This window comes from Pelodiscus sinensis, chromosome 2 (assembly GCF_049634645.1).
Source record: "Pelodiscus sinensis isolate JC-2024 chromosome 2, ASM4963464v1, whole genome shotgun sequence".
NCBI lineage: Eukaryota > Metazoa > Chordata > Testudines > Trionychidae > Pelodiscus > Pelodiscus sinensis.
Window position 1 is genome coordinate 1,074,664 of NC_134712.1, and position 24,891 is coordinate 1,099,554.

General features: G+C 68.5%; 2 protein-coding genes across 8 annotated transcripts in view; one reads left to right on the forward strand and one right to left on the reverse strand.

Annotated features, from left to right (window-relative positions):
- The window catches only part of KIFC2 (kinesin family member C2), a 32,632-nt gene extending 21,075 nt beyond the window's left edge, over positions 1 to 11,557 (forward strand). For 2 of the 7 annotated variants that reach the window (XM_075919930.1, XM_075919931.1), the window contains exons 13-19: positions 460 to 641; positions 2,693 to 2,761; positions 2,966 to 3,070; positions 3,827 to 3,957; positions 6,859 to 6,982; positions 7,231 to 7,360; positions 10,642 to 11,556. In XM_075919930.1, the coding sequence (XP_075776045.1) occupies positions 460 to 641; positions 2,693 to 2,761; positions 2,966 to 3,070; positions 3,827 to 3,957; positions 6,859 to 6,982; positions 7,231 to 7,360; positions 10,642 to 11,141 (1,241 nt within the window). In that variant the 3' untranslated portion in view covers positions 11,142 to 11,556. Of the gene's footprint in view, positions 1 to 459; positions 642 to 2,692; positions 2,762 to 2,965; positions 3,071 to 3,826; positions 3,958 to 6,858; positions 6,983 to 7,230; positions 7,361 to 9,276; positions 9,507 to 10,641 lie in introns of all 7 variants that reach the window. The other 5 variants (XM_075919934.1, XM_075919933.1, XM_075919932.1 and 2 more) reach the window with 4 other exon arrangements.
- A 2,600-nt stretch (positions 11,558 to 14,157) lies between these two features.
- Positions 14,158 to 18,273, reverse strand: LOC142826678 (uncharacterized). The gene is made up of 3 exons (XM_075919785.1): positions 17,708 to 18,273; positions 16,707 to 16,811; positions 14,158 to 15,278 (listed from the first exon to the last, which is right to left on the reverse strand). The coding sequence occupies exons 1-3, from the start codon at positions 17,894 to 17,896 to the stop codon at positions 14,448 to 14,450; spliced, it is 1,125 nt and encodes a 374-aa protein (XP_075775900.1). The 5' UTR covers positions 17,897 to 18,273; the 3' UTR covers positions 14,158 to 14,447.
- Positions 18,274 to 24,891: the final 6,618 nt, after the last annotated feature.

Sequence of the window (24,891 nt, forward strand, 5' to 3'; positions counted from 1 at the left end):
CTGGGCAGAGTTGGAGGGGCCCCACCCTCACCTGCCAGAGGGCCCGGGTTGGGTACAGCTCGTGTTTCATTGGCTGAGCAGCTGTGTGGGAGGAGCCATGGCTCCGTGCTCCGCCTCCTGCTCCCCGGGGTTCACACTCGCGGGAGCAGCCCCCGTGGCACCCACTGGCGTGTCCTGGCTCTGGCCCCAGGGCTCCGTGAGCCACCCGTGGCCCTGCCCAGGGTTCGGGCACCTGCGCCAATCCCCGAAGGGGGCTGAGCCCAAGAGGGTCCCCCCAAGGGCCCTCGACCACGAACAGAGACCCCTCCCCAAATCCCCAGGGGTCAGCGTGGCCTGTGGTGTGCCAGGAGCCCTGGGCACTGGGGGGCTGGGCTGCAGCCTGGCGCGCCCCCGGCTGTCCCTGGCAGGGGGCTCCGGTCTCCAGGGTGGCCCCCGGCGTGACGCTGCGTCTCCCCCCAGGGCACATCCGGGTGCTGTGCCGCATGAAGCCGGTGACGGAGGCGGACCGGCGGGAGGGGGAGGTGAGCACGGCTGTGAGCGCGGAGCCCGGCAGCCACAGCGCCGTCACTGCCCGCTACAAGGGCAAGGAGAGGACCTTCGACCTGGACAGGGTCTTCCTGCCGGAGGCCACGCAAGAGGAGGTGACCTGCCGCCCGACCCCTCCCGGCCGGCCTGGGCTCCCTGGCCTGGCCACCTTAGCGCCCAACCCCCAGGCAGTGGCAGCCGGGGCCCCAGGGACGTCCTGGCAGTGCTGGCTGGTGTCTGGGCTGCGTCCGAGCCACCCCCCACCTGTTTCTCTGCCCCACGCCAGGCCTGGTTACTTGGTGCCATGTCTGCTCTCCCCTTGGAACTGGGGCCCATGGGCATCTTCCCCTCAGAGCGGGGGGGCTATGCCGGACTGTGCAGCCAGACACTTGCTTCTCCCTGCCCCTCGTGCCCGGGCCAGGGCTGCTGTGCCCCTAGCCATGCCAGTGCTGAGCTCTGTCCCGGGCACTCCCAGGGACAGTAGCCGCCCAGCGATTGGGACTCTAGTGCGGGTGTGGGGAGGGCTCCCTGGAAGAGCTGTGTTACCCCAGAGCTGCCATGGGGAGTGGTCCGGGGCTGCTGGCCGTGCCCAACGGGCATGAGGGGGCTTGTCGGGGGGCAGAACCTGGAGCAATCCAGAATGCTGGGCGGAGGAGAGTGGCGCTGGAACGTAGTGTACCGGAGCCCTGGGGAGATGGAGCCTCCTGGAATGCCGGAGGGAACTGGGGGACTCTGGAATGCTGGGGGGCGGCACGGGAGAGCCCCAGGGCACAGGGAGGGGTGGCATTCTAGAGCAACTGGGGGAGTGGCAGAGGGGAGAGAAGCAATCTAGAAACCGGAGCGTGCCAGAACAGCGCTGGCACTGGGGGAGCAGCGGAGGAGCACACAAATTCTAGACCGCTGGGCAGGATGGGTTCTAGATCAGGATGCAGGGCAGGTTGTTCTAGATCAGTGGCTCGGGTGGCACCTTCTAGCGTGGCCTGTGTCGGGTGTTCTAGGGCAGCGCGAGCATTCTGCAGCGAAACACGTGCTGCAGGGGTCTAGAGCCGTGCCTGGCCTCCTGCTCCAGAACGGCACCGGCTCTAGTGCTCCATGCAAGTGTCTGCAGGACAGATGTTCTAGAGAATTGTCTGGGGAGGGGAGGGTTTGTGCAACGGCTTGCTGAAGGTTGGAACCTGCGGTGGGGGTTGTAGACTTTTAAGCCGCATTCTCGCTCGCAGTGCGGCGTCTTGGCAATCCCAGACACGGGAGGGGTGGTTTTGGACCGCATGTGGGGGTGACATGGAGCATTCTCCAAAGACATGTCGGCTGTGTATGGGAGCAGTGTAAATTGACGGGTGACAGAATGTTCCAGGACACAGCGTAGGGCATAGGACTTCCAGTGTGCGGGTGGGGCAGGGGGTTCTAGAGCTGTGTGAATGGATTAGCTATTCTAGAGGAGGATGTGTGGGTGGACTGTTCTAGAGCAGGGTGTGGAGTGACTGCTCGAGAGCATAGTGTGTATGGACTATTCTAGACTTGCGTGTGTTGTATTTGAGAGTGGTATATGGACAGCCTCGTGTGGAGTGTGGTGTATATGGACTGTTCTAGAGCAGCGTGAGGACTGGCTGTTCTAGATCGCCGTGCGTTGTTTTCCAGCGGTGGTCGGGAGGGGACAGTGTTCTAGACTGTCACATGAGGTGACGGTTCTAGAGTGGCGAGTGCTGTTCTAGGTCAGTGCATGTGAAGGGGAGGGTTCTAGAGTGGCACATGGGGTGACTGTTCTGCAGCAGCACGTGTGGCGACTCCTAGAGCGGCGTGTGGGGGTGCTGCTCCAGAGGAGGGTGCGGCCAGGGGTGGATATAGGGCAGGGCGAGCGGGGCGGCCGCCCCGGGCCCCGCGCTGCAAGAAGCCCCGCGCATGCGCCGTCTCAAGGGGGGGCCCTGCAAAATTGTGCTGCCCTGGGCCCCGCAAAATCCTCACCTGGCCCTGGGTGCGGCTCACCGTTCCAGAGCGGCAGCAGGGGATGCGGCGTTCTAGGGCGCCGGGCGGTGGTGCTCCCGGTCTGGCGGAGCACCCGGGGGCGCACGGCTGCAGGGGAGCTCCAGGCACTGCCCCCAGCAGGGAAAGGCTCCTTCATTCTGCACAGATCTTTCCACCCGGCGCTTTGTGACCCCTTGATCCCCAGGTGCCTAGCCAGGGACGGGACCCTGGAGCTCCTCCCGGACCGCCAGAGCCATGCGTGCCAGGGCCGCAGGTAACTGGCTTTCCCCTCGCACGGCCGGCAGCCTCAGGCCCCTGGCTCCCCTCTCCCAGCACTCACCCCGCCTGCTCGGGGCCCCCCTGCACTGTGCCCCTCCCCCCACACTCTGCGGCCTGTCCCGACGCGGCAGACTCTGCACCCCCACCGGGACACGGGTCCCTCGGCCCCTGTGACGCCCGCCTGCCTGCCCCCGCTCAGGTCTTCCTGGACATTGAGCCCCTCGTCCTGTCCTGCCTGGACGGCTACAACGTCTGTATCTTCGCCTACGGGCAGACCGGCTCGGGGAAGACCTACACCATGGAGGTAGGGGGGGGCCGGGGCCGGGGGTCAGCCTGGCTTGGCCTGGGGTGTTAGCCCTGTGGGGGGTGAGCTCTGTGGGCAGAGAGGACCCCCCCTCACTTAGCCCCCTGCTTTTCTGGGAGGGCGGGTGCTGGGGTGGAGGAATGGAGAGCCCCCGCCCTGCCCCTCAGGCCTAGAACCCCTGGAGCCGTGAGACTCCTGCTGTCCCCGCCAGTCACCTGCTCTCGGGAGCTGGGCTGCGGGGAATGAGCCGGGGGTGTCCACCCACGTGGGGGTGTTTGGAGCTGCCTGGGAGCACGAGGGGCTTGGGGCAGCGGAGCCCAGCCTGCACACTCCTACACGCGGTGCACACACGTGTCCTGTGGGCAGTGACATATGCACACACACACACGTGCACACGTGTCCTGGTGGGCACGATGGATGCGCGCGCACATGCACCCGTGTGCCAGTGGCTGCACACACTCTCGTACGAGTGACAGCCACGAAGGCGATCCTGACACGTGTGGGCACACGGGTGCACAAGTGCCCTACAGGGAGGAGGGGCCCAGGTTGATTGAGTCCCCTGGGCATGGGCTGCCCTGCTGCAAGGGGCCCTGGGTGGAGCCTGACTCTGAAAGCTGTAACGGGCGAGGCCGTGGGCCCCGGGCCCCAGGCAGGCGTGGGAGCTGGGCGGGCGGGGGGCCTCCAGATTGATGGGGATCTCCCACACTGCGAGGGCTCCCACCTAAGCCTGAGGCCCCATCTCATGTCTGGCTCCAGGGTGTCCCCGAAGACCCTGGCATAAACCAGCGGGCGCTGCAGGCGCTGTACCGGGAGATGGAAGCCCGGGCGGGGCTGTGGGCGTACTCAGTGAGCCTCAGCATGGTGGAGATCTACAACGAGGTGATCCGGTAAGAGGGGCCCCCCAAGCCTGCCCCTGCGCACAACTGTGCCCTCGCCGGCCCGCTCCCAGGCACCGCCCCGAGTACAGCCGCCTGCCACTCGGCCTCTCCTGCCACCCCGGAGCCCAGCATGAACTGGGGGCACCCAGTGCCGATTGACAGGACCCCAGGGTGCACTAGGGGGCGTGGTGCTATAGGGGGTGCTCAGCACACTCAGCTGTAGGGGGCTGTGATGTAGTGGGGGGCTGTCCACAAGCTGGTCGCTATTCTTGGGCTGTGGGTGACCCCTACTGGCCTGCGTCTGTAAACACTGTCCGGGGACTTTGCCCTGAGGACCCTCAGGTCACGTAGTCCATGGCCCAACTGGTCCTCACCTGTCCAGGGAAGGGGTCTGAACAAAGGAAGGGGGTGGTTTGGAGAAGGGCAGTTTTTGGCTGGGAAAACATGAAGAGGAGACTAAGCTGAGTACTGGGGGTTCAGGGGCCTGTGGATCCCTCCCTAAGGGGGCTGAGGCTGCCGGCCCCTCACTCCGATGCCCACATGGAACCGGGGCTGTGCCGTACCTTGCAGAACCAATAAACCCTCCATATTCTACTGGCTGGCGGAGTCTCATCTTGCTGCAGACGGAGTGCAGGGTCGGGGGATACCCAATGTGCCGCCATAGGGGCGCTCAGCACAAATCGAGAAGAGCCGCACTAGGGGGCGTGGTGCTGTAGGGGGCGCTCAGCACAGATTGAGAAGAGCCGCACTAGGGGGCGTGGTGCTGCAGGGGGCGCTCAGCACAGATTGAGAAGAGCCGCACTAGGGGGCGTGGTGCTGTAGGGGGTGCTCAGCACAGATTGAGAAGAGCCCCACTAGGGGGCGTGGTGCTGCAGGGGGTGCTCAGCACAGATTGAGAAGAGCCCCACTAGGGGGCATGGTGCTGTAGGGGGTGCTCAGCACAGATTGAGAAGAGCCCCACTAGGGGGCGTGGTGCTGCAGGGGGTGCTCAGCACAGATTGAGAAGAGCCCCACTAGGGGGCGTGGTGCTGTAGGGGGCGCTCAGCACAGATTGAGAAGCGCCGCACTAGGGGGCGTGGTGCTGTAGGGGGCGCTCAGCACCGATTGAGAAGAGCTGCACTAGGGGGCGTGGTGCTGCAGGGGGCGCTCAGCACAGACTGAGAAGAGCCGCACTAGGGGGCGTGGTGCTGTAGGGGGCGCTCAGCACAGATTGAGAAGAGCCCCACTAGGGGGCGTGGTGCTGTAGGGGGTGCTCAGCACAGATTGAGAAGAGCCCCACTAGGGGGCGTGGTGCTGCAGGGGGCGCTCAGCACAGATTGAGAAGAGCCCCACTAGGGGGCGTGGTGCTGTAGGGGGCGCTCAGCACAGATTAAGAGCTGCAATAGGGGGCGTGGTGCTGCAGGGGGCGCTCAGCACAGATTGAGAAGAGCCCCACTAGGGGGCGTGGTGCTGCAGAGGGCGCTCAGCACAGACTGAGAAGAGCCGCACTAGGGGGCGTGGTGCTGTAGGGGGTGCTCAGCACAGATTGAGAAGAGCCCCACTAGGGGGCGTGGTGCTGCAGGGGGCGCTCAGCACAGATTGAGAAGAGCCCCACTAGGGGGCGTGGTGCTGTAGGGGGCGCTCAGCACAGATTGAGAAGAGCCGCAATAGGGGGCGTGGTGCTGCAGGGGGTGCTCAGCACAGATTGAGAAGAGCCCCACTAGGGGGCGTGGTGCTGCAGGGGGCGCTCAGCACAGACTGAGAAGAGCCGCACTAGGGGGCGTGGTGCTGCAGGGGGCGCTCAGCACAGACTGAGAAGAGCCGCACTAGGGGGCGTGGTGCTGCAGGGGGCGCTCAGCACAGATTGAGAAGAGCCCCACTAGGGAGCGTGGTGCTGCAGGGGGCGCTCAGCACAGACTGAGAAGAGCCCCACTAGGGGGCGTGGTGCTGCAGGGGGCGCTCAGCACAGATTGAGAAGAGCCGCACTAGGGGGCGTGGTGCTGCAGGGGGCGCTCAGCACAGATTGAGAAGAGCCGCACTAGGGGGCGTGGTGCTGCAGGGTGCGCTCAGCACAGATTGAGAAGAGCCCCACTAGGGGGCGTGGTTCTGCAGGGGGCGCTCAGCACAGATTGAGAAGAGCCGCACTAGGGGGCGTGGTGCTGCAGGGGGCGCTCAGCACCGATTGAGAAGAGCCCCACTAGGGGGCGTGGTGCTGTAGGGGGCGCTCAGCACCGATTGAGAAGAGCCCCACTAGGGGGCGTGGTGCTGCAGGGGGCGCTCAGCACAGACTGAGAAGAGCCGCACTAGGGGGCGTGGTGCTGCAGGGGGCGCTCAGCACAGACTGAGAAGAGCCGCACTAAGGGGCGTGGTGCTGCAGGGGGCGCTCAGCACCGATTAAGAAGAGCCCCACTAGGGGGCGTGGTGCTGTAGGGGGCGCTCAGCACCGATTGAGAAGAGCCCCACTAGGGGGCGTGGTGCTGTAGGGGGCGCTCAGCACAGACTGAGAAGAGCCGCACTAGGGGGCGTGGTGCTGCAGGGGGCGCTCAGCACAGACTGAGAAGAGCCGCACTAGGGGGCGTGGTGCTGCTGGAGATGCAGATTTAAGGAGAAAACTGAAACTGGGGCCTGGTCAAATCCCAGCTGCGCCGAATCCCTGCTGCCTCCTTCCATTGTCCTGCTGGTTTCAGCTGCATCCCGGACTCCTCTCCCCTTGTGCCAAGCGGCTGTTGAGGGTGGCTGTGCCGCCCCACTCCAGAGGTGGCTGCATTTCCCCGGCGAGGGCAGTGCTTGTCCGGACGACTTGCCAAGTCCTTAGTATTCCTCTTCCCTAGGCCTGGTCTCCCCAGGCCGGTCCTCTGCCCTCGCAGCCCTGTCCGCGGCTGAACCCGTCTCAGCAGCCAGGCCCAGCCGCCGTGTCTCTCCGCCCTGCAGGGATCTGCTCGGGAAGGAGCCGCAGGAGAAGCTGGACGTGAAGCTGAACCCAGACGGGAGCGGGCAGCTCCATGTGCCAGGGCTGACCAGCGTGGAGGTGCAGGGGCTCCGGGAGATCCGAAAGGTGCCAGGGCACAGGGCAACGCCAGATAGAGCCGTGGGCTCTGGAGGGGGCGGGGCATGGTGGGCGGAGCTCAAAGGGGCGGGGTCAGTGCTCCAGGGCCCCTACATTGTGCCTGGAGCAGCGCTCCCCTGGTGTCTCGGCTTGGGTGTGCGACTGCGTCTTGGAGATGGGGCTGGGGGCTGCGAGGGTCTTCCTGGCTCCCCCCCCCCCCCGCTGGCTCAGTCCCTCAACCTTTGGGTTTGGCCCAGATGCTGTCGCTGGGGAAGAGGAACCGGGCAACCTCCTGCACCAACATGAATGAGCACAGCTCCCGGTCCCACGCCCTGCTCACCGTCACCTTCACTGGCACCAACTGCAGCACTGGCACCAAGACCTCAGGTACTGCCGGCCGGCTCCCGGCCCGGCCCACCTTGCCCCCTGCCGGCTCCCGGCCCGCCCCGCCTCTCCCCCTGTGTCCTCACAGACACACCTCCTGTGCTGGGAGTGTCTAGCGAGTGGGGTCCCCGGGGCGGGGGCTGGTTTGGGACCGGTTCTGTTCAGTGTCTTCATCCAGGAGTTAGATATGGGCACAGGGAGGACGCTTAGGAAGTTTGCAGCTGATCCCAAGCTGGGAGGGGTTGCGAGTGCTTTGGAGGAAGGGTCAGAATTCAGAACGATCTGGACCAACTGGAGCAAGAGCTGGAGGGAAACGGGCTGACGTGTAACAAGGGCAAATGCAAAGTGCTGCACGGAGGAAGGACCAGTCCGTGTCACACACAGAACGGGAAGCGACGGTCTAGGAAGGAGTCCGGCAGAAAGGGATCTAGGGGGCAGACTGGACCACAGATTAATGAGTCAACAGCGTGATGCTGTTGCAAAAAACCCAAACCTGATTCTGGGCTGCACGAAGAGGAGTGAGACCCGAGAAGTCGTTCTCCCCCTCCACTCTGCGCTGGTTAGGCCTCAGCTGGAGCATTGTGTCCAGGTCTGGGCACCGCATTGCAGGAAAGATGTGGAGAGACTGGAGAGGGTCCAGAGAAGAGTGAAAACAACGATACAAGGTCTAGAGAACGTGCACTGTAAGGGCAGGTTGAAAGAATTGGGCTTGTTCCGTTTAGAGAAGAGAAGACTGAGGCTACATTTACACTGCCAGGTTATTTTGAAATACCTGCGGAAGTACCGATCTCGAGAGACGCGCCCTCCTCCTCAGGCGCAGCCATTCTTACTTGGGAATAACCAGCCGCTGATTCCAAAACAGCAGGCTGGGTTGTGTGGCCGCTCGTGTTGTTATTTGGAATGAGGGGAGTTATTTCATAGAATCATAGGACTGGAAGGGACCTCGAGAGGTCATCGAGTCCAGCCCCCCGCCCTCAAGGCAGGACCAAGCTCCGTCTACACCATCCCTGACAGATGTCTATCTAACCTGTTCTTAAATATCTCCAGAGAGGGAGATTCCACCACCTCCCTTGGCAATTTATTCCAATATTTGACCACCCTGACAGTTAGGAATTTTTTCCTAATGTCCAATCTAAACCTCCCCTGCTGCACTTTAAGCCCATTACTCCTTGTCCTGTCCTCAGAAACCAAGAGGAACAAATTTTCTCCTTCCTCCTTGTGACACCCTTTTAGATATTTGAAAACCGCTATCATGTCCCCCCTTAATCTTCTTTTTTCCAAACTAAACAAGCCCAGTTCATGAAACCTGGCTTCATAGGTCATGTTCTCTAGACCTTTAATCATTCTTGTCGCTCTTTCGAAGCAACTCCCCTGTGTAGACGTGCCCCAAGAAGGCACATGACAGGGCCACTGATGGAGGAAGGGCCCAGTGATTTAAAAGGGCCCAGGGGTCCTGGCAGCAGCTGGAGCCCTAGGCCCTGTGAATGGCCTCTGGAGCCCTGCACAGCAGGTTTTGGGCACTGGGGCACCCCTGAAGGGCTGGCTGGCTGGCACAGGCTAGCCCCAGACCTGCCCCTTCTGGGGGCACGGAGCCGGGCCCCCTCCTACCTTGCCCAGGGGCCTGGACCTAGAAGGGTGTTGCAAGGCGGAGGATGAAGAGACGGGAGCTGGAATCTGGCTCCTCCCCCTTTGTGGGGCAGTGACGGCAAAAGGCCACCAGGGGGCAGCGCTAGACGCGGTTCAGTTCTGGGGGCCCAATGCTCGCTGGAGAGGGAGGAGGGGGTCTGGTGGGTGGGCAGGGAGGGGCTGCGGCTCCCCCGGGGGCCCCTTTCTGGCAGAGCCACCCCTGCCGGGCTCCCCAGAGCCGCCGTCCCGTCCCGCCACAGCCCGGACTCTCTCTCATGTCTCCGGCACCCCAGGGAAGCTGAACCTGGTGGACCTGGCGGGTTCTGAGCGGGTCTGGAAGTCGGGGGCGCAGGGCGAGCGGCTGAAGGAAGCCCAGAACATTAACAAGTCCCTGCTGGCCCTGGGGGAGGTGATCCAGGCCCTCCGAGCCAAGCAGGGCCACGTGCCTTTCCGCAACTCCAAGCTCACCTACCTGCTGCAGGACTCCCTGGGCAAGGGCAACAAGACCGTGATGATGGTGCAGGTGGGTGCTGGGGGCGGGGCGGGGCCGTGCCTCCCGCCCGAGAGCCGAGCGCCCAAAAGCCTCGTGGGAATTCACCGTTCGGTGGCAAGGAACGGGGAATAACCGCTGCTGTTTGTGTAGGGCCTACAGCAGGGGTCAGCTACCAGTCGATCGGGATCTGCTGGTCGATCTTGGAGCGTCTGACGGGATCCTGACTAGTGTGACCAAGAGGCCATCAAGTGCCCTCACTTCAGCTGTCCCTGACCCACTGCTGCTCATCTGCCCTTTGCCTTGGGGCTGCCCCTCCCTGTGGGGAGCCCCCTGCTTGCTGTGCTGGGGAGGGAGGAGCAGGGGAGGGAGAGTCAAGGTGCCCCTCCCACTCTGTATCCTTTCTCCACAGAGCAGAGAGGGGGCACAACAAGACCTGGGATAGAGCAGGTTTGCTGGCTGCTTTAAAAAGTGGGCCAGGGCCAGGGCAGGGGTGAGCCAGCCTTAGCCCCACTGAGCCACCAGCTGGAGCCCACATCCTGAACTCCTACCCCAGCCATGAATCTCCTACCGCACCCCAAGCTCCTGCCCTAGCCCCGAGCACCCCTGCATCTGAACGCCATCCAGAGCCTGCGCCTAGAGCCCCTTCCTGCTTCCCAGCTGCCCCCCGAGCAGCTCAGAGCCCCTCGCCCTCCATGTCCCTTACTCCAAGACCTGAGCCTGCCCCCCAGCCTGGTGAAAGTGAGTGAGGACGGGCAAGAGAGGGAGACTCGAAAGAGCAGGGCCCTTGGAGAAGGGGCGGGAAGGAGGCGGGGAAGGGGATTGACGTGTGAGGTAGATCTCGGATTGCACTGAAATTCAAACAGTGAGCTCAGGCGTAAAAAGGCTGGAGACCCCTGGCCTGCAGTATTTCGCCCGGCGCTGCTGCTTGTGGCCAGCGGGGGATGCTGCTGACCTAGCCCCGGGCATCAGCTGAGCTGCAGGGCCAGGTCATTCCACCTCGCACACTCACCACTCTGGCCAACGGGAGGGCTTGAGAGCCAGTGAGCTCCCCCCCCATGCCCTGGGCACAGCTGCTGAGCACTGGGGCTGGGGGTTTGTCGGGCGCTCAGCAGGCAGGTGGGTGGGGTGACAGCAGGTCCTAACCGGGCTCCGTCTGCTCCCCCAGGTCTCGGTGCTGGAGCAGAACGCGGGCGAGACCATGTGCTCCCTGAAGTTTGCCGAGCGGGTCTGCAAGGTGGAGCTGGGCCCAGCCTCCCGCCGGATCGACTCCTGGGGCCACGGCGAGCTCTGAGCCGTCCCTGTGCCCGATGGGCAGGACCCCCCACGTCTCCAGCCTGGCAGAGCCGTGGGGCAGCGGGAGGGGCGCTGATCCCACACGCCGAGGGCAGAGAAAGAGACGGGCCCAGCCTGAGCCGGCCATGCCAAGCTGGTTCCCCTGCCCGCGAGGGGCACCCGGCCCATTCTCAGCAATGCTGGGCCAGGCCTGTTCTGAGCCTGCTGTGCCTGGAGACCCGCCCTGGCCCCCTCCCAAACCAGCATCCCCCCTCCTCCCTGCAGTGCCCCCTGTACGGCAGGGGCACCAGCCCCCTGTATTGGCAGCTGTTACCCCCTCTCCTGGGAGAAGGAAGGGGCCAGGCTCCCCCCCCCCCGCTGGCCCCTGGGTGAGGAGGGCTGCAGAAGGCTGTGTGGGACCTGCTGTTATTGTAGGGCCTGTCGTAACCGTTGGGTGCGGCACTCAGCGTGGCCTTGCCTCCCCTCCCCCCGGCCTGCTCCGCCGAACACGCGTGTCTGAATGCACAGGCCAGGGCTGCCCGCACTGACCTCACTGGGGGGGCCGTGGAGGGCTCGTTTCCCCTCCCCCTTCCCACTCCTGTGCCCCTCTTACCCGAGCTTTGGGCAATCGCCTGGAGCGTCCCACTGCCCCCCCCCCCACGCCCGTGCTCCTGCCCCGCCCCCGCTGGGAAAGGCCCCTCCTGCCACCCCCAGGCCTCCCTCCACAGCACTTGGGGGGGGCAGCGCGGCTGCTGTGTGCGCTAGTTGAGCTGTTAATAAAGAGTCCCCCGCACGACCCAGCCTCGTCCTTGCTGCCTTAGCGGGGGGGGGGACGACTCCAAGACCCCTGCCCCAGCTCCATCCTTGCAGCCAGGGCCCTGTGACCCTGCCCCCTCAGCCACCCATCCCCCCCCACTGCTCCCTGGAGCAACCGACTCCCCCTCCCTCCCCCCGGGACCCAGCTCCTGCCCTGGCTTGGTACGTCCAGCGGAGGGTCCCCCATTGGGACATGGAGAGAAGCGGGGGAGGGGCTGCTGAGCACAGCAGGGGGCACACCGGGCAGCCCCCCCCACCCCACTGCAGCTGTCCTCATTTTGCTCCCGGCCTCCTGCAGTGGGGCACAGCAGGTGGCCCTGGAGGAGAGGGGGGCAGGCTGAGGGAGTGGAGGTTACAAGCCAGGGGAGCCTGGGGATTAGGGGAGAGCGGGGGTTACAGGCCAGGAGGTGGGGGGGCCACAGGCTGAGGCAGTGGGGGGTTACAGGCCGGGTGTTGGGGGGCAGGCTGAGGGAGCGGGGGTTACAGGCCGGGTGTTTGGGAGCAGGCTGAGGGAGCGGGGGTTACAGGCTGGGTGTTGGGGGGCAGGCTGAGGGAGCGGGGGTTATAGGCCGGGTGTTGGGGGGCAGGCTGAGTGAGCGGGGGTTACAGGCCGGGTGTTGGGGGGCAAGCTGAGGGAGCGGGGGTTATAGGCCGGGTGTTGGGGAGCAGGCTGAGTGAGCGGGGGTTACAGGCCGGGTGTTGGGGAGCAGGCTGAGGGAGCGGGGGTTACAGGCTGGGTGTTGGGGGGCAGGCTGAGGGAGCGGGGGTTATAGGCCGGGTGTTGGGGAGCAGGCTGAGGGAGCGGGGGTTACAGGCCGGGTGTTGAGGGGCAGGCTGAGGGAGCGGGGGTTACAGGCTGAGTGTTGGGGGGCAGGTTGAGGGAGCGGGGGTTACAAGCTTGGTATTGGGGGGTAGGCTGTGGGAGCCGGGGTTACAGGCCGGGGGCCAGCTGGGGGGCAGGCTGAGGGAGCGGGGGTTATAGGCCGGGTGTTAGGGAGCAGGCTGAGGGAGCGGGGGTTACAGGCCGGGTGTTGGGGGGCAAGCTGAGGGAGCGGGAGTTACAGGCCGGGTGTTGGGGGGCAGGCTGAGGGAGTGGGGGTTACAGGCCGGGTGTTGGGGGGCAGGCTGAGGGAGCGGGGGTTACAGGCCGAGTGTTGGGGGGCAGGCTGAGTGAGCGGGGGTTACAGGCCGGGTGTTGGGGGGCAGGCTGAGTGAGCGGGGGTTACAGGCCGGGTGTTAGGGAGCAGGCTGAGGGAGCGGGGGTTATAGGCCGGGTGTTGGGGAGCAGGCTGAGTGAGCGGGGGTTACAGGCCGGGTGTTTGGGAGCAGGCTGAGGGAGCGGGGGTTACAGGCTGGGTGTTGGGGGGCAGGCTGAGGGAGCGGGGGTTATAGGCCGGGTGTTAGGGAGCAGGCTGAGGGAGCGGGGGTTACAGGCCGGGTGTTGGGGGGCAGGCTGAGGGAGCGGGGGTTACAGGCCGGGTGTTGGGGGGCAGGCTGAGGGAGCGGGGGTTACAGGCCGAGTGTTGGGGGGCAGGCTGAGTGAGCGGGGGTTACAGGCCGGGTGTTGGGGGGCAGGCTGAGTGAGCGGGGGTTACAGGCCGGGTGTTAGGGAGCAGGCTGAGGGAGCGGGGGTTATAGGCCGGGTGTTGGGGAGCAGGCTGAGGGAGCGGGGGTTACAGGCCGGGTGTTGGGGGGCAAGCTGAGGGAGCGGGGGTTACAGGCTGGGTGTTGGGGGGCAGGCTGAGGGAGCGGGGGTTACAGGCTGGGTGTTGGGGGGCAGGTTGAGGGAGCGGGGGTTACAAGCTTGGTATTGGGGGGTAGGCTGTGGGAGCCGGGGTTACAGGCCGGGGGCCAGCTGGGGGGCAGGCTGAGGGAGCGGGGGTTATAGGCCGGGTGTTAGGGAGCAGGCTGAGGGAGCGGGGGTTACAGGCCGGGTGTTGGGGGGCAAGCTGAGGGAGCGGGAGTTACAGGCCGGGTGTTGGGGGGCAGGCTGAGGGAGCGGGGGTTACAGGCCGGGTGTTGGGGGGCAGGCTGAGGGAGCGGGGGTTACAGGCCGGGTGTTGGGGGGCAGGCTGAGGGAGCAGGGGTTACAGGCCGGGTGTTGGGGGGCAGGCTGAGTGAGCGGGGGTTACAGGCCGGGTGTTGGGGGGCAGGCTGAGTGAGCGGGGGTTACAGGCCGGGTGTTAGGGAGCAGGCTGAGGGAGCGGGGGTTATAGGCCGGGTGTTGGGGGGCAGGCTGAGTGAGCGGGGGTTACAGGCCGGGTGTTGGGGGGCAGGCTGAGGGAGCGGGGGTTACAGGCCGGGTGTTGGGGGGCAGGCTGAGTGAGCGGGGGTCATAGGCCGGGTGTTGGGGGGCAGGCTGAGTGAGCGGGGGTTACAGGCTGGGTGTTGGGGGGCAGGCTGAGGGAGCGGGGGTTACAGGCCGGGTGTTGGGGGGCAGGCTGAGGGAGCGGGGGTTACAGGCCGGGTGTTGGGGGGCAGGCTGAGTGAGCGGGGGTTATAGGCCGGGTGTTGGGGGGCAGGCCGAGGGAGCGGGGGTTACAGGCTGGGTGTTGGGGGGCAGGCTGAGGGAGCGGGGGTTACAGGCTGGGTGTTGGGGGGCAGGCCGAGGGAGCGGGGGTTACAGGCCGGGGGCCAGCTGGGGGGCAGGCAATGGGTCAGCACGGTGAGGGACACACGGGGGCACAGCAAAGCCTCCAGCCGCCTTTATTCACAGCTGCACTTTACAGACGTACCCCCCCCACGTCCTCCCTTCCCGCCGGAGGAGCAGCCGGCCTGGCCTAGGCTCCCCGCCCCCCAGCGTTCCTCCCCCCCAGGCTCCGGGCCCCGCTCCAGGCCGAGCCCAGCGAGCTGGTGCCCGTGGCACCCGGGGACTTGGGGCGGTTATTGCACATTCAGCATCAGCCAGGGCCGGGCTGGGCCGCCCGCGCCCCCCAGAGCCCCCCCGTGCTGCGGCCGGGCGTGCCAGGGCGGCAGGGCCATGGGGGGGGCGTGGCCGGCCTTGCTGGGCGGGACGCGGTCCAGGTCCGTGGGGGCGCCCAGCAGCGGGGGCAGGGGCAGGAGGTCCCAGTGCATGGGGCTGAGGTAGACGGGGCAGCAGCCGCCGCAGGGCAGCCCGGGCACGGGGGAGAAGGCAAAGCAGGCGGGGAGGAGCGGGGGCAGGCCCGGGGCGTAGAGCTGGTGCCCCGGGGAGGCCGGGGGGGTGCGGCACGTGGAGCCCTCCGAGTCGGAGCTGGTGCTCGGGAAGGGGGGGAGCAGCCGGGGGCGCTTGGCCGGGGCTGGGGCCTGGGGCCCGGCTGGGCTCTGCTCGTCCCTGGCCGGCATGGAGGCAGAGCGAGTCCTTGGGACGCCGGGCGCCGGCGGAGGGGGAGAAGGGGGCATCTGGCTCTCTGGGGGGGGAGGCCCCCCGGGCTGCTGCGTCAAGTCCACCTGGCGCAGGTTGTGCAGCAGGGTCTGGATGGAGAAGCTGTCGGGCCGGGGCCGTGCCGGTGTCTCTGGGGCAGCCCCGGGGGCCGGAGCCCTGCTGTCCACCCCGGCTGCTCCCCGGTAGGGCTGCCCGTGCAGGACGAAGGGGGCCAGGTCGCTGGCGAAGGAGGCCGCCTCCTGGCGGGAGATGGCCGTGTTCTGCAGCTTCAGGGCCTCCGGCGGGATGCGGCTCACGTCCACCGTCCAGAAATTCCCCTTGGCCTGGGGCTTGGCGGGGTCCTTCAGCAGCTGCCGGGACAGCGAGGCGGGCTCAGGCTGGCTGTGGGGCCGTTCCTCCAGGGACGGGGTGCCCCAAAGAACCTGCCCTGTAGCCCCGCTGATCCCAACCCCCCCCCCCCGCTGCCAGCCTGCCCTGTGTCCCGTCACCCTCCCCCGCTGCCAGCCTGCCCTGTGTCCCGTCACCCTCCCCCACTGCCAGCCTGCCCCATGTCCCGTCCCCCTCCCCCACTGCCAGCCTGCCCCATGTCCCATCCCCCTCCCCCACTGCCAGCCTGCCCTGTGTCCCGTCACCCTCCCCCACTGCCAGCCTGCCCTGTGTCCCGTCACCCTCCCCCACTGCCAGCCTGCCCTGTGTCCCGTCACCCTCCCCCACTGCCAGCCTGCCCTGTGTCCCGTCACCCTCCCCCACTGCCAGCCTGCCCCCATGTCCCATCCCCCCACTGCCAGCCTGCCCCATGTCCCATCACCCTCCCCCACTGCCAGCCTGCCCCCATGTCCCATCCCCCTGCTGCCAGCCTGCCCTGTGTCCCGTTCCCCTCCCCCACTGCCAGCCTGCCCTGTGTCCCGTCACCCTCCCCCACTGCCAGCCTGCCCCCATGTCCCATCCCCCCACTGCCAGCCTGCCCCATGTCCCATCACCCTCCCCCACTGCCAGCCTGCCCCCATGTCCCATCCCCCTGCTGCCAGCCTGCCCCATGTCCCATCCCCCTCCCCCTTCTGCCAGCCTGCCCCATGTCCCATCCTCCTGCTGCCAGCCTGCCCCATGTCCCATCACCCTCCCCCACTGCCAGCCTGCCCCCATGTCCCATCCCCCTGCTGCCAGCCTGCCCCATGTCCCATCACCCTCCCCCACTGCCAGCCTGCCCCATGTCCTGTCACACCCCCCTGCCAGCCTGCCCCATGTCCCATCCCCCCACTGCCAGCCTACCCCATGTCCCATCACCCCCCCACTGCCAGCCTGCCCCATGTCCCATCACCCCCCCACTGCCAGCCTGCCCCATGTCCCGTCACCCTCCCCCACTGCCAGCCTTCCCCCATGTCCCATCCCCCCGCTGCCAGCCTGCCCCATGTCCCATCCCCCTCCCCCTTCTGCCAGCCTGCCCCATGTCCCATCCTCCTGCTGCCAGCCTGCCCCATGTCCCATCACCCTCCCCCACTGCCAGCCTGCCCCCATGTCCCATCCCCCTGCTGCCAGCCTGCCCCATGTCCCGTCATCCCCCCACTGCCAGCCTGCCCCCATGTCCCATCCCCCTGCTGCCAGCCTGCCCCATGTCCCGTCACCCCCCCACTGCCAGCCTGCCCCATGTCCCATCACCCCCCCACTGCCAGCCTTCCCCCATGTCCCATCCCCCCGCTGCCAGCCTGCCCCATGTCCCATCACCCTCCCTCTGCCAGCCTGCCCCCCCATGCCATGCTCCATGTCTCAGCTCCGCACACCTTGGAGAAGCAGCTGTTGGAGGACAGGTTGTGGCGGATGGAGTCCTTCCAGCCCTGGTAGCCCTCGGAGAAGAAGGGGAAGAGGGTGCCGATCTCCTGGATGATCTGAAACCGAGACGGGCGGTGAGAGACGGGACCCTCGCCAGCACCCCGGCCGGCCCAGCGACGCCCCCGGAGCCAGTGACTCCCCTCAGCACCTTCCCCACATGGACCCTCCTGCCTCGATCTGCTGACCCCCCCGAATCCCATCCCCCTAAACACTGCCCCCCATAACCAAATCACTGCCCCCCACAATCCCCACACCACTTCCCCCAAACCACTGCCCCCATAACCAAACCACTGCCCCATAACCTCATCCCCTTAAACCACTGCCCCCCATAACCGCATCCCCCAAACCACTGTCCCCCACAGCTCCATCCCCCAAACCACTGTCCCCATAACCAAACCAACCTCATCCCCTAAACCACTGTCCCCCATAACCGCATCCCCTAAACCACTGCCCCCATAACCAAACCACTGCCCCATAACCTCATCCCCTTAAACCACTGCCCCCATAACCAAACCACTGCCCCCCACAGCTCCATCCCCCAAACCACTGCCCCCACCCTTACCTTCCCCACCCAGACCCCGCCTGCCAATCACTGAACTCCATCCCTACCTGTCCCCCAATCTCGGACCCCACCTGCCACCCACCCCACAATCCCATCCCCCACCAAGCCACCTTGAACGAGTCACCCCACTTCCCCACCCCGAGACTTCTACCCCGACCACCCCCAGCCCTATTCCAGTGACCCCCACCGCCCCCTCCCCACTCCAGCCGTCCCCGCCCCCTTCCAAACCAGGGATCGCCCCCAGCCGCTGCCCCCTGTTCCCAAGCCGGAGACGACCCTGCCACCGCCAGCCCTCCCCTGCGCCCCCCACAGCTACCCGGTCCCCCCAGGCAGACAGAGCGGGGCGCAGCCCGGTGCCGTGGGCCTGGCTGGGCTCCCCGCGGGGCGCACCTGGCACAGCTTGAGGCGGCGGCCGGGCGCGGCGCGGATGACCAGGGCGATCATGGCCAGGTAGGTGTAGGGCGGCTTGCGGTGCCGGTTGTATCGCTTCTTCTTCGGCGGGGCCGCGGGCGGCCGCTCCAGGAGTGAAGCCGGATCCTGGTCCGGATCGGCCGCAGCGCAGTGGCGCGGCCGCTCCATGGCGCGGGGCCGGGGCCTGTGGCGGGGCAGGGCTGCGGGGGGCGCGTTCGGGGCGCCCCTTTGTCATGCTGATGGGCGGCGCCCCCCGCTGGAGCCAGCCCGGCTGGGGCGCGCCCGGGGGAAGGGGCCGGGCGGGCTCCGCTCTCGGCAGGGGGGCCCCGGCTTGATGGAGGTGAGAATGGGCGAGGGGCGGCCCCGCCCAGCCCAGGACACGGGCGGGGGGAGGTGAGCGCCGGCCCTGCCGGAGCCACCTGCCCTGCCTGGCTCGGGGCGGCCCCGCCCGACGGGGCGCTCGAGTGAGGCCTGGTGCAGTAACAGGGCCCGGCTGCGGGTCACAGGGCGCTGGGGGGGAGAGAACGGGGAGAGCCCGGAACTGGATGGGCCCCCCCCAGGTCTCTGGTCTCCGGCCTGGAGGGGTCTGTCTGAGACACCCCCTGGGGCATCACCCCCCTGGTGTCCAACCTCAACCTCCCTGGCTGCACTTTAGCCCCAGCGCTGCTCGCCCATCCGGGGGGGGGGGGGGGGGGGAACAACTCCCCCCCCAGCCTTGTAGGCACCTGAAGGCTGCTCTCAGCCCAGGGCCCCTCATCCCCAGACTAAACAAGGCCGGGCCTGTCGTCTGCCCCTTCCTAAGGCCTTGCAGCCGGATCCTGCCTCTTCTCCACCTTTCCCATTTGGGCCCCATGTGCCCGGAACAGGTGGCAGTTCTCCCGCTCAGGCCCGATCCCAGTGCCCCCCCCGCTGCCCCCCGGAATGGCCCAGGAGGCGTCTGCTTCTCTGTCCACCCTGGACTCATATTTAGCTTGTGATCCACTGTGACCCCCCCCCCCCCGCCTCTCTGCCGTGCCCCTTCCCTGGCTGCGGGGGGGCTGCCATCGCTCCCTGGGCCCTCTGCATTCATCCCGTCTCCTCGGGGCGGCCAGAAGGGAGGAGGAGTCGCCTGGGGTGGGGAGGGAGCTTTTTCTACCCAGGCCTGCGGTTCCCATCCGCTGCCCAGGGCTGGGCCGTGGAGACGGGCAGCACCCCGTGGGCAAGGCTTTCCTGAGGCCACCGGGCATGGCCGGGCACCAGGCCCACACGGAGAGGGAGGCCGGATGCCCCTTGGCCCAGCCCCCCTTGCAAGGGCTGTAGGCTCCGCTGGCCCAGCAGGGAACCACAGTCCTGTGGCAAGGCCCAGTGTCCCCTGCGGGGCCTGACCCGTCCTGTCCATCAGCCCCAGGCTCGGCGTCTCCGCCGTGGACAAAGCCACAGGTCCCCCACTTGGGCCGTGCGGACGGGGCCCCCAGACCCGCTGTCTGGCTTCGGGGATCTTGCAATGCATAAGCCGGTCTCGGGCTTTCTGCACCCTGGGGGGCAGGACCATAACCCGGGGGTGGGGTGGGGGCGATGGCCCCTGGCTGGCATGCAGCAAGAGAGCACATTCCGGTGCGGGCCAGCTCCCCCCCCCCCGCTCAAGATGGCATGTGCCCTCTCCTGGCAGGTCTCCCCATGGCCCCGGCACTGACTGCGCCCCACACTGCTTGGGGTGGGGCTCAGTCACAGCAGGGAGACGCCCCCACAGTGGCCCATGTGGCCCGGGGCTCAGAGCCCCCCTTGGTGCCCAGTTTCCAGTTCTGGAGGGTGTGAAGGGGGGCCCAGCGTCCGCTGCAGCAGCAGAGGGGCCTGAGAAGGCCTAGCCCCCCCCCCCCCCCCCCCCCGCCCAGCCAGCAGGCTGGAATCAGCAAACGCTCCCCTCTGGATCCACATGGCGGGCGCCTCAGGGGCCGTGTGGACAGGCCCATCAAGGAGCTAATGGCTCCCCCAGGGCAGCGGAGGAGGCCGGCCCAGCCCCTTGCCTGTCTGGCCGAGAGGGGCGGCTGGGCGCTCAGTGCGGAGTGTCTGCTCCCCCTCGCTCGTTAGCCCCAGCCCCCCGGTACCTCAGCCCTGGGGTGCCCCCCAGCCCTGCCAGCGCCCCTCAGTCTGACCCACGGCCCCCGGTACCTCAGCCCTGGGGTGCCCCCCAGCCCTGCCAGCGCCCCTCAGTCTGACCCACGGCCCCCCGGTACCTCAGCCCTGGGGTGCCCCCCAGCCCTGCCAGCGCCCCTCAGTCTGACCCACGGCCCCCGGTACCTCAGCCCTGGGGTGCCCCCCACCCCTGCCAGCGCCCCTCAGTCTGACCCCAGCCCCCCGGTACCTCAGCCCTGGGGTGCCCCCCAGCCCTGCCAGCGCCCCTCAGTCTGACCCATGGCCCCTGGTACCTCAGCCCTGGGGTGCCCCCCAGCCCTGCCAGCGCCCCTCAGTCTGACCCACGGCCCCCGGTACCTCAGCCCTGGGGTGCCCCCCAGCCCTGCCAGCGCCCCTCAGTCTGACCCACGGCCCCCGGTACCTCAGCCCTGGGGTGCCCCCCAGCCCTGCCAGCGCCCCTCAGTCTGACCCACGGCCCCCGGTACCTCAGCCCTGGGGTGCCCCCCAGCCCTGCCAGCGCCCCTCAGTCTGACCCACGGCCCCCGGTACCTCAGCCCTGGGGTGCCCCCCAGCCCTGCCAGCGCCCCTCAGTCTGACCCACGGCCCCCGGTACCTCAGCCCTGGGGTGCCCCCCAGCCCTGCCAGCGCCCCTCAGTCTGACCCACGGCCCCCCGGTACCTCAGCCCTGGGGTGCCCCCCAGCCCTGCCAGCGCCCCTCAGTCTGACCCACGGCCCCCGGTACCTCAGCCCTGGGGTGCCCCCCACCCCTGCCAGCGCCCCTCAGTCTGACCCCCAGCCCCCCGGTACCTCAGCCCTGGGGTGCCCCCCAGCCCTGCCAGCGCCCCTCAGTCTGACCCATGGCCCCCGGTACCTCAGCCCTGGGGTGCCCCCCAGCCCTGCCAGCGCCCCTCAGTCTGACCCACGGCCCCCGGTACCTCAGCCCTGGGGTGCCCCCCAGCCCTGCCAGCGCCCCTCAGTCTGACCCACGGCCCCCGGTACCTCAGCCCTGGGGTGCCCCCCAGCCCTGCCAGCGCCCCTCAGTCTGACCCACGGCCCCCCGGTACCTCAGCCCTGGGGTGCCCCCCAGCCCTGCCAGCGCCCCTCAGTCTGACCCACGGCCCCCGGTACCTCAGCCCTGGGGTGCCCCCCAGCCCTGCCAGCGCCCCTCAGTCTGACCCCCAGCCCCCCGGTACCTCAGCCCTGGGGTGCCCCCCAGCCCTGCCAGCGCCCCTCAGTCTGACCCATGGCCCCTGGTACCTCAGCCCTGGGGTGCCCCCCAGCCCTGCCAGCGCCCCTCAGTCTGACCCATGGCCCCTGGTACCTCAGCCCTGGGGTGCCCCCCAGCCCTGCCAGCGCCCCTCAGTCTGACCCATGGCCCCTGGTACCTCAGCCCTGGGGTGCCCCCCAGCCCTGCCAGCGCCCCTCAGTCTGACCCACGGCCCCCGGTACCTCAGCCCTGGGGTGCCCCCCAGCCCTGCCAGCGCCCCTCAGTCTGACCCACGGCCCCCGGTACCTCAGCCCTGGGGTGCCCCCCAGCCCTGCCAGCGCCCCTTAGTCTGACCCACGGCCCCCCGGTACCTCAGCCCTGGGGTGCCCCCCAGCCCTGCCAGCGCCCCTCAGTCTGACCCACGGCCCCCGGTACCTCAGCCCTGGGGTGCCCCCCAGCCCTGCCAGCGCCCCTCAGTCTGACCCCCAGCCCCCCGGTACCTCAGCCCTGGGGTGCCCCCCAGCCCTGCCAGCGCCCCTCAGTCTGACCCATGGCCCCTGGTACCTCAGCCCTGGGGTGCCCCCCAGCCCTGCCAGCGCCCCTCAGTCTGACCCACGGCCCCCGGTACCTCAGCCCTGGGGTGCCCCCCAGCCCTGCCAGCGCCCCTCAGTCTGACCCACGGCCCCCGGTACCTCAGCCCTGGGGTGCCCCCCAGCCCTGCCAGCGCCCCTCAGTCTGACCCACGGCCCCCCGGTACCTCAGCCCTGGGGTGCCCCCCAGCCCTGCCAGCGCCCCTCAGTCTGACCCACGGCCCCCCGGTACCTCAGCCCTGGGGTGCCCCCCAGCCCTGCCAGCGCCCCTCAGTCTGACCCACGGCCCCCGGTACCTCAGCCCTGGGGTGCCCCCCAGCCCTGCCAGCGCCCCTCAGTCTGACCCCCAGCCCCCCGGTACCTCAGCCCTGGGGTGCCCCCCAGCCCTGCCAGCGCCCCTCAGTCTGACCCACGGCCCCCGGTACCTCAGCCCTGGGGTGCCCCCCAGCCCTGCCAGCGCCCCTCAGTCTGACCCCCAGCCCCCCGGTACCTCAGCCCTGGGGTGCCCCCCAGCCCTGCCAGCGCCCCTCAGTCTGACCCACGGCCCCCCGGTACCTCAGCCCTGGGGTGCCCCCCAGCCCTGCCAGCACCCCTCAGTCTGACCCACGGCCACCGTTACCTCAGCCCTGCGGTGCCCCCCAGCCCTGCCAGCGCCCCTCAATCTGACCCCCAGCCCCCCGGTACCTCAGCCCTGGAGTACCCCCCAGCCCTGCCAGCGCCCCTCAGTCTGACCCCCAGACCCCCGGTACCTCAGCCCTAGGGTGCCCCCCAGCCCTGCCAGCGCCCCTCAGTCTGACCCCCAGCCCCCTGGTACCTCAGCCCTGGGGTGCCCCCCAGCCCTGCCAGCGCCCCTCAGTCTGACCCCCAGACCCCCGGTACCTCAGCCCTAGGGTGCCCCCCAGCCCTGCCAGCGCCCCTCAGTCTGACCCACAGCCCCCGGTACCTCAGCCCTGGGGTGCCCCCCAGCCCTGCCAGCGCCCCTCAGTCTGACCCACGGCCCCCGGTACCTCAGCCCTGGGGTGCCCCCCAGCCCTGCCAGAACCCCTCAGTCTGACCCACGGCCCCCGTTACCTCAGCCCTGGGGTGCCCCCCAGCCCTGCAAGCGCCCCTCAATCTGACCCCCAGCCCCCCGTTACCTCAGCCCTGGGGTGCCCCCAGCCCTGCCAGCGCCCCTCAGTCTGACCCACAGCCCCCGTTACCTCAGCCCTGGGGTGCCCCCCAGCCCTGCCAGCGCCCCTCAGTCTGACCCACGGCCCGCAGTGCCTCAGCCCTGGGGTGCCCCCCAGCCCTGCCAGCGCCCCTCAATCTGACCCACAGCCCCCGTTACCTCAGCCCTGGGGTGCCCCCCAGCCCTTCCAGCGCCCCTCAGTCTGACCCACGGCCCCCGTTACCTCAGCCCTTGGGTGTCCCTAGCCCTGCCAGAACCCCTCAGTCTGACCCACGGCCCCTGTTGCCTCAGCCCTGAGGGGCGCTGGCAGGGCTGGGGGGCACCCCAGGGCTGAGGTACCAGGGGACTGGGGTGGGGGTCAGACTGAGGGGTTCTGGCAGGGCTGGGGGGCTCCCCAGGGCTGAGGTAACGGGGGCCGTGGGTCAGACTGAGGGGTTCTGGCAGGGCTGGGGGGCTCCCCAGGGCTGAGGTAACGGGGGCCGTGGATCAGACTGAGGGGTGCTGGCAGGGCTGGGGGGCACCTCAGGGCTGAGGTAACGGGGGCCGTGGGTCAGACTGAGGGGCGCTGGCAGGGCTGGGGGGCACCCCAGGGCTGAGGTACCGGGGGCCGTGGGTCAGATTGAGGGGCGCTGGCAGGGCTGGGGGGCACCCCAGGGCTGAGGTACCGGGGGCTGTGGGTCAGACTGAGGGGCGCTGGCAGGGCTGGGGGGCACCCCAGGGCTGAGGTAACAGGGGCTGTGGGTCAGACTGAGGGGCGCTGGCAGGGCTGGGGGGCACTCCAGGGCTGAGGTAACGGGGGCCGTGGGTCAGACTGAGGGGCGCTGGCAGGGCTGGGGGGCACCCCAGGGCTGAGGTAACAGGGGCTGTGGGTCAGACTGAGGGGCGCTGGCAGGGCTGGGGGGCACCCCAGGGCTGAGGTACCGGGGGGCTGGGGGTCAGACTGAGGGGCGCTGGCAGGGCTGGGGGGCACCCCAGGGCTGAGGTACCGGGGGGCTGGGGGTCAGACTGAGGGGCGCTGGCAGGGCTGGGGGGCACCCCAGGGCTGAGGTACCGGGGGGCTGGGGCTAGCGAGCGAGGGGGGAGCAGACACTCCGCACTGAGCGCCCAGCAGCCCCTCTCGGCCAGACAGGCAAGGGGCTGGGCCGGCCTCCTCCGCTGCCCTGGGGGAGCCATTAGCTCCTTGATGGGCCTGTCCACACGGCCCCTGAGGCGCCCGCCATGTGGATCCAGAGGGGAGCGTTTGCTGATTCCAGCCTGCTGGGGGGGGGGGGGGCTAGTCCAGGGGGTCCCAGCCCTTCTCCGGCCCCTCTGCGGCTGCAGTGCACGCTGGGCCCCCTCCCAGCCCTGGTCGCAGACCCAGAGAGGCCAGGGACCCGCCGGCCAGGGCTGGGGGGGGGGGGGGGGTCTCTGTCCCAGGGCCGGGGAGCAGGAGGGCGAACTCCTCCGCCCTCCATTCGGTGGCACTTGCTGCTCCTCCTCTTTGGACAGTTCCCAGGCCCTTAGCACCGTGTCTCAGTGCCCAGTGGGCCTGGCCTGGCCCCGCGCTGCCCCCCCCACGCGCGGCTTGGTGCCACCTTCAGAGCAGGCTCCACAAGCTGCATTTAACGGGGTCTTGGGATAAAAGCCCCCCGTGCTGGGCACGAGCCAGCTCTGCTCCAGAGGGCCAGGCTAGAACAGCCGGGGCAGCAGGCTGGGGAAGCGGAGGCTGGAGCAAAGCGGGGGGGGGAACAGGGCAGGGGCTGGAGAAGTGGGGGCCTGCAGGCTGGAGCAGAGCGGGGGGGCTACAAGCTAGGGGAGCAGGAAGGGGCAGGAGCAGCAGGGGGGGCTGCAGGCTGGAGTGGGGGCGCGGCAGGCGGGGAGAGCAGGAAGGGGCCAGAGCGGGGGGGGGGGGGCTGCAGGGCCACATGGGCAGTGGGTGCCGGGCGGTACAGGGCGCATGCCGGCAGAGCGCCCTGTGGGTGAAGCCGGGGCAGGGCTCGCGGCCGCGCCTGGAGCCAGTGTGGGGCGTGGGCCAGTGCTGCCCATGTGGGGGGCAGGGGCGCAGAGGAGCCCTGCACAGGCAGATCGCCGGGTGCCCTGGGCTGAC

Bases quoted from the DNA above. Each gene is read 5' to 3' on its own strand.
- LOC142826678 (XM_075919785.1), bottom strand. From the start codon at position 17,896: ATGGAGCGGCCGCGCCACTGCGCTGCGGCCGATCCGGACCAGGATCCG. The intron at 16,812-17,707 runs GTGCGCCCCGCG...TCTCGGTTTCAG, and splicing joins GCCGCCTCAAGCTGTGCCAG to ATCATCCAGGAGATCGGCAC. The intron at 15,279-16,706 runs GTGTGCGGAGCT...CTGTCCCGGCAG, and splicing joins CCAACAGCTGCTTCTCCAAG to CTGCTGAAGGACCCCGCCAA.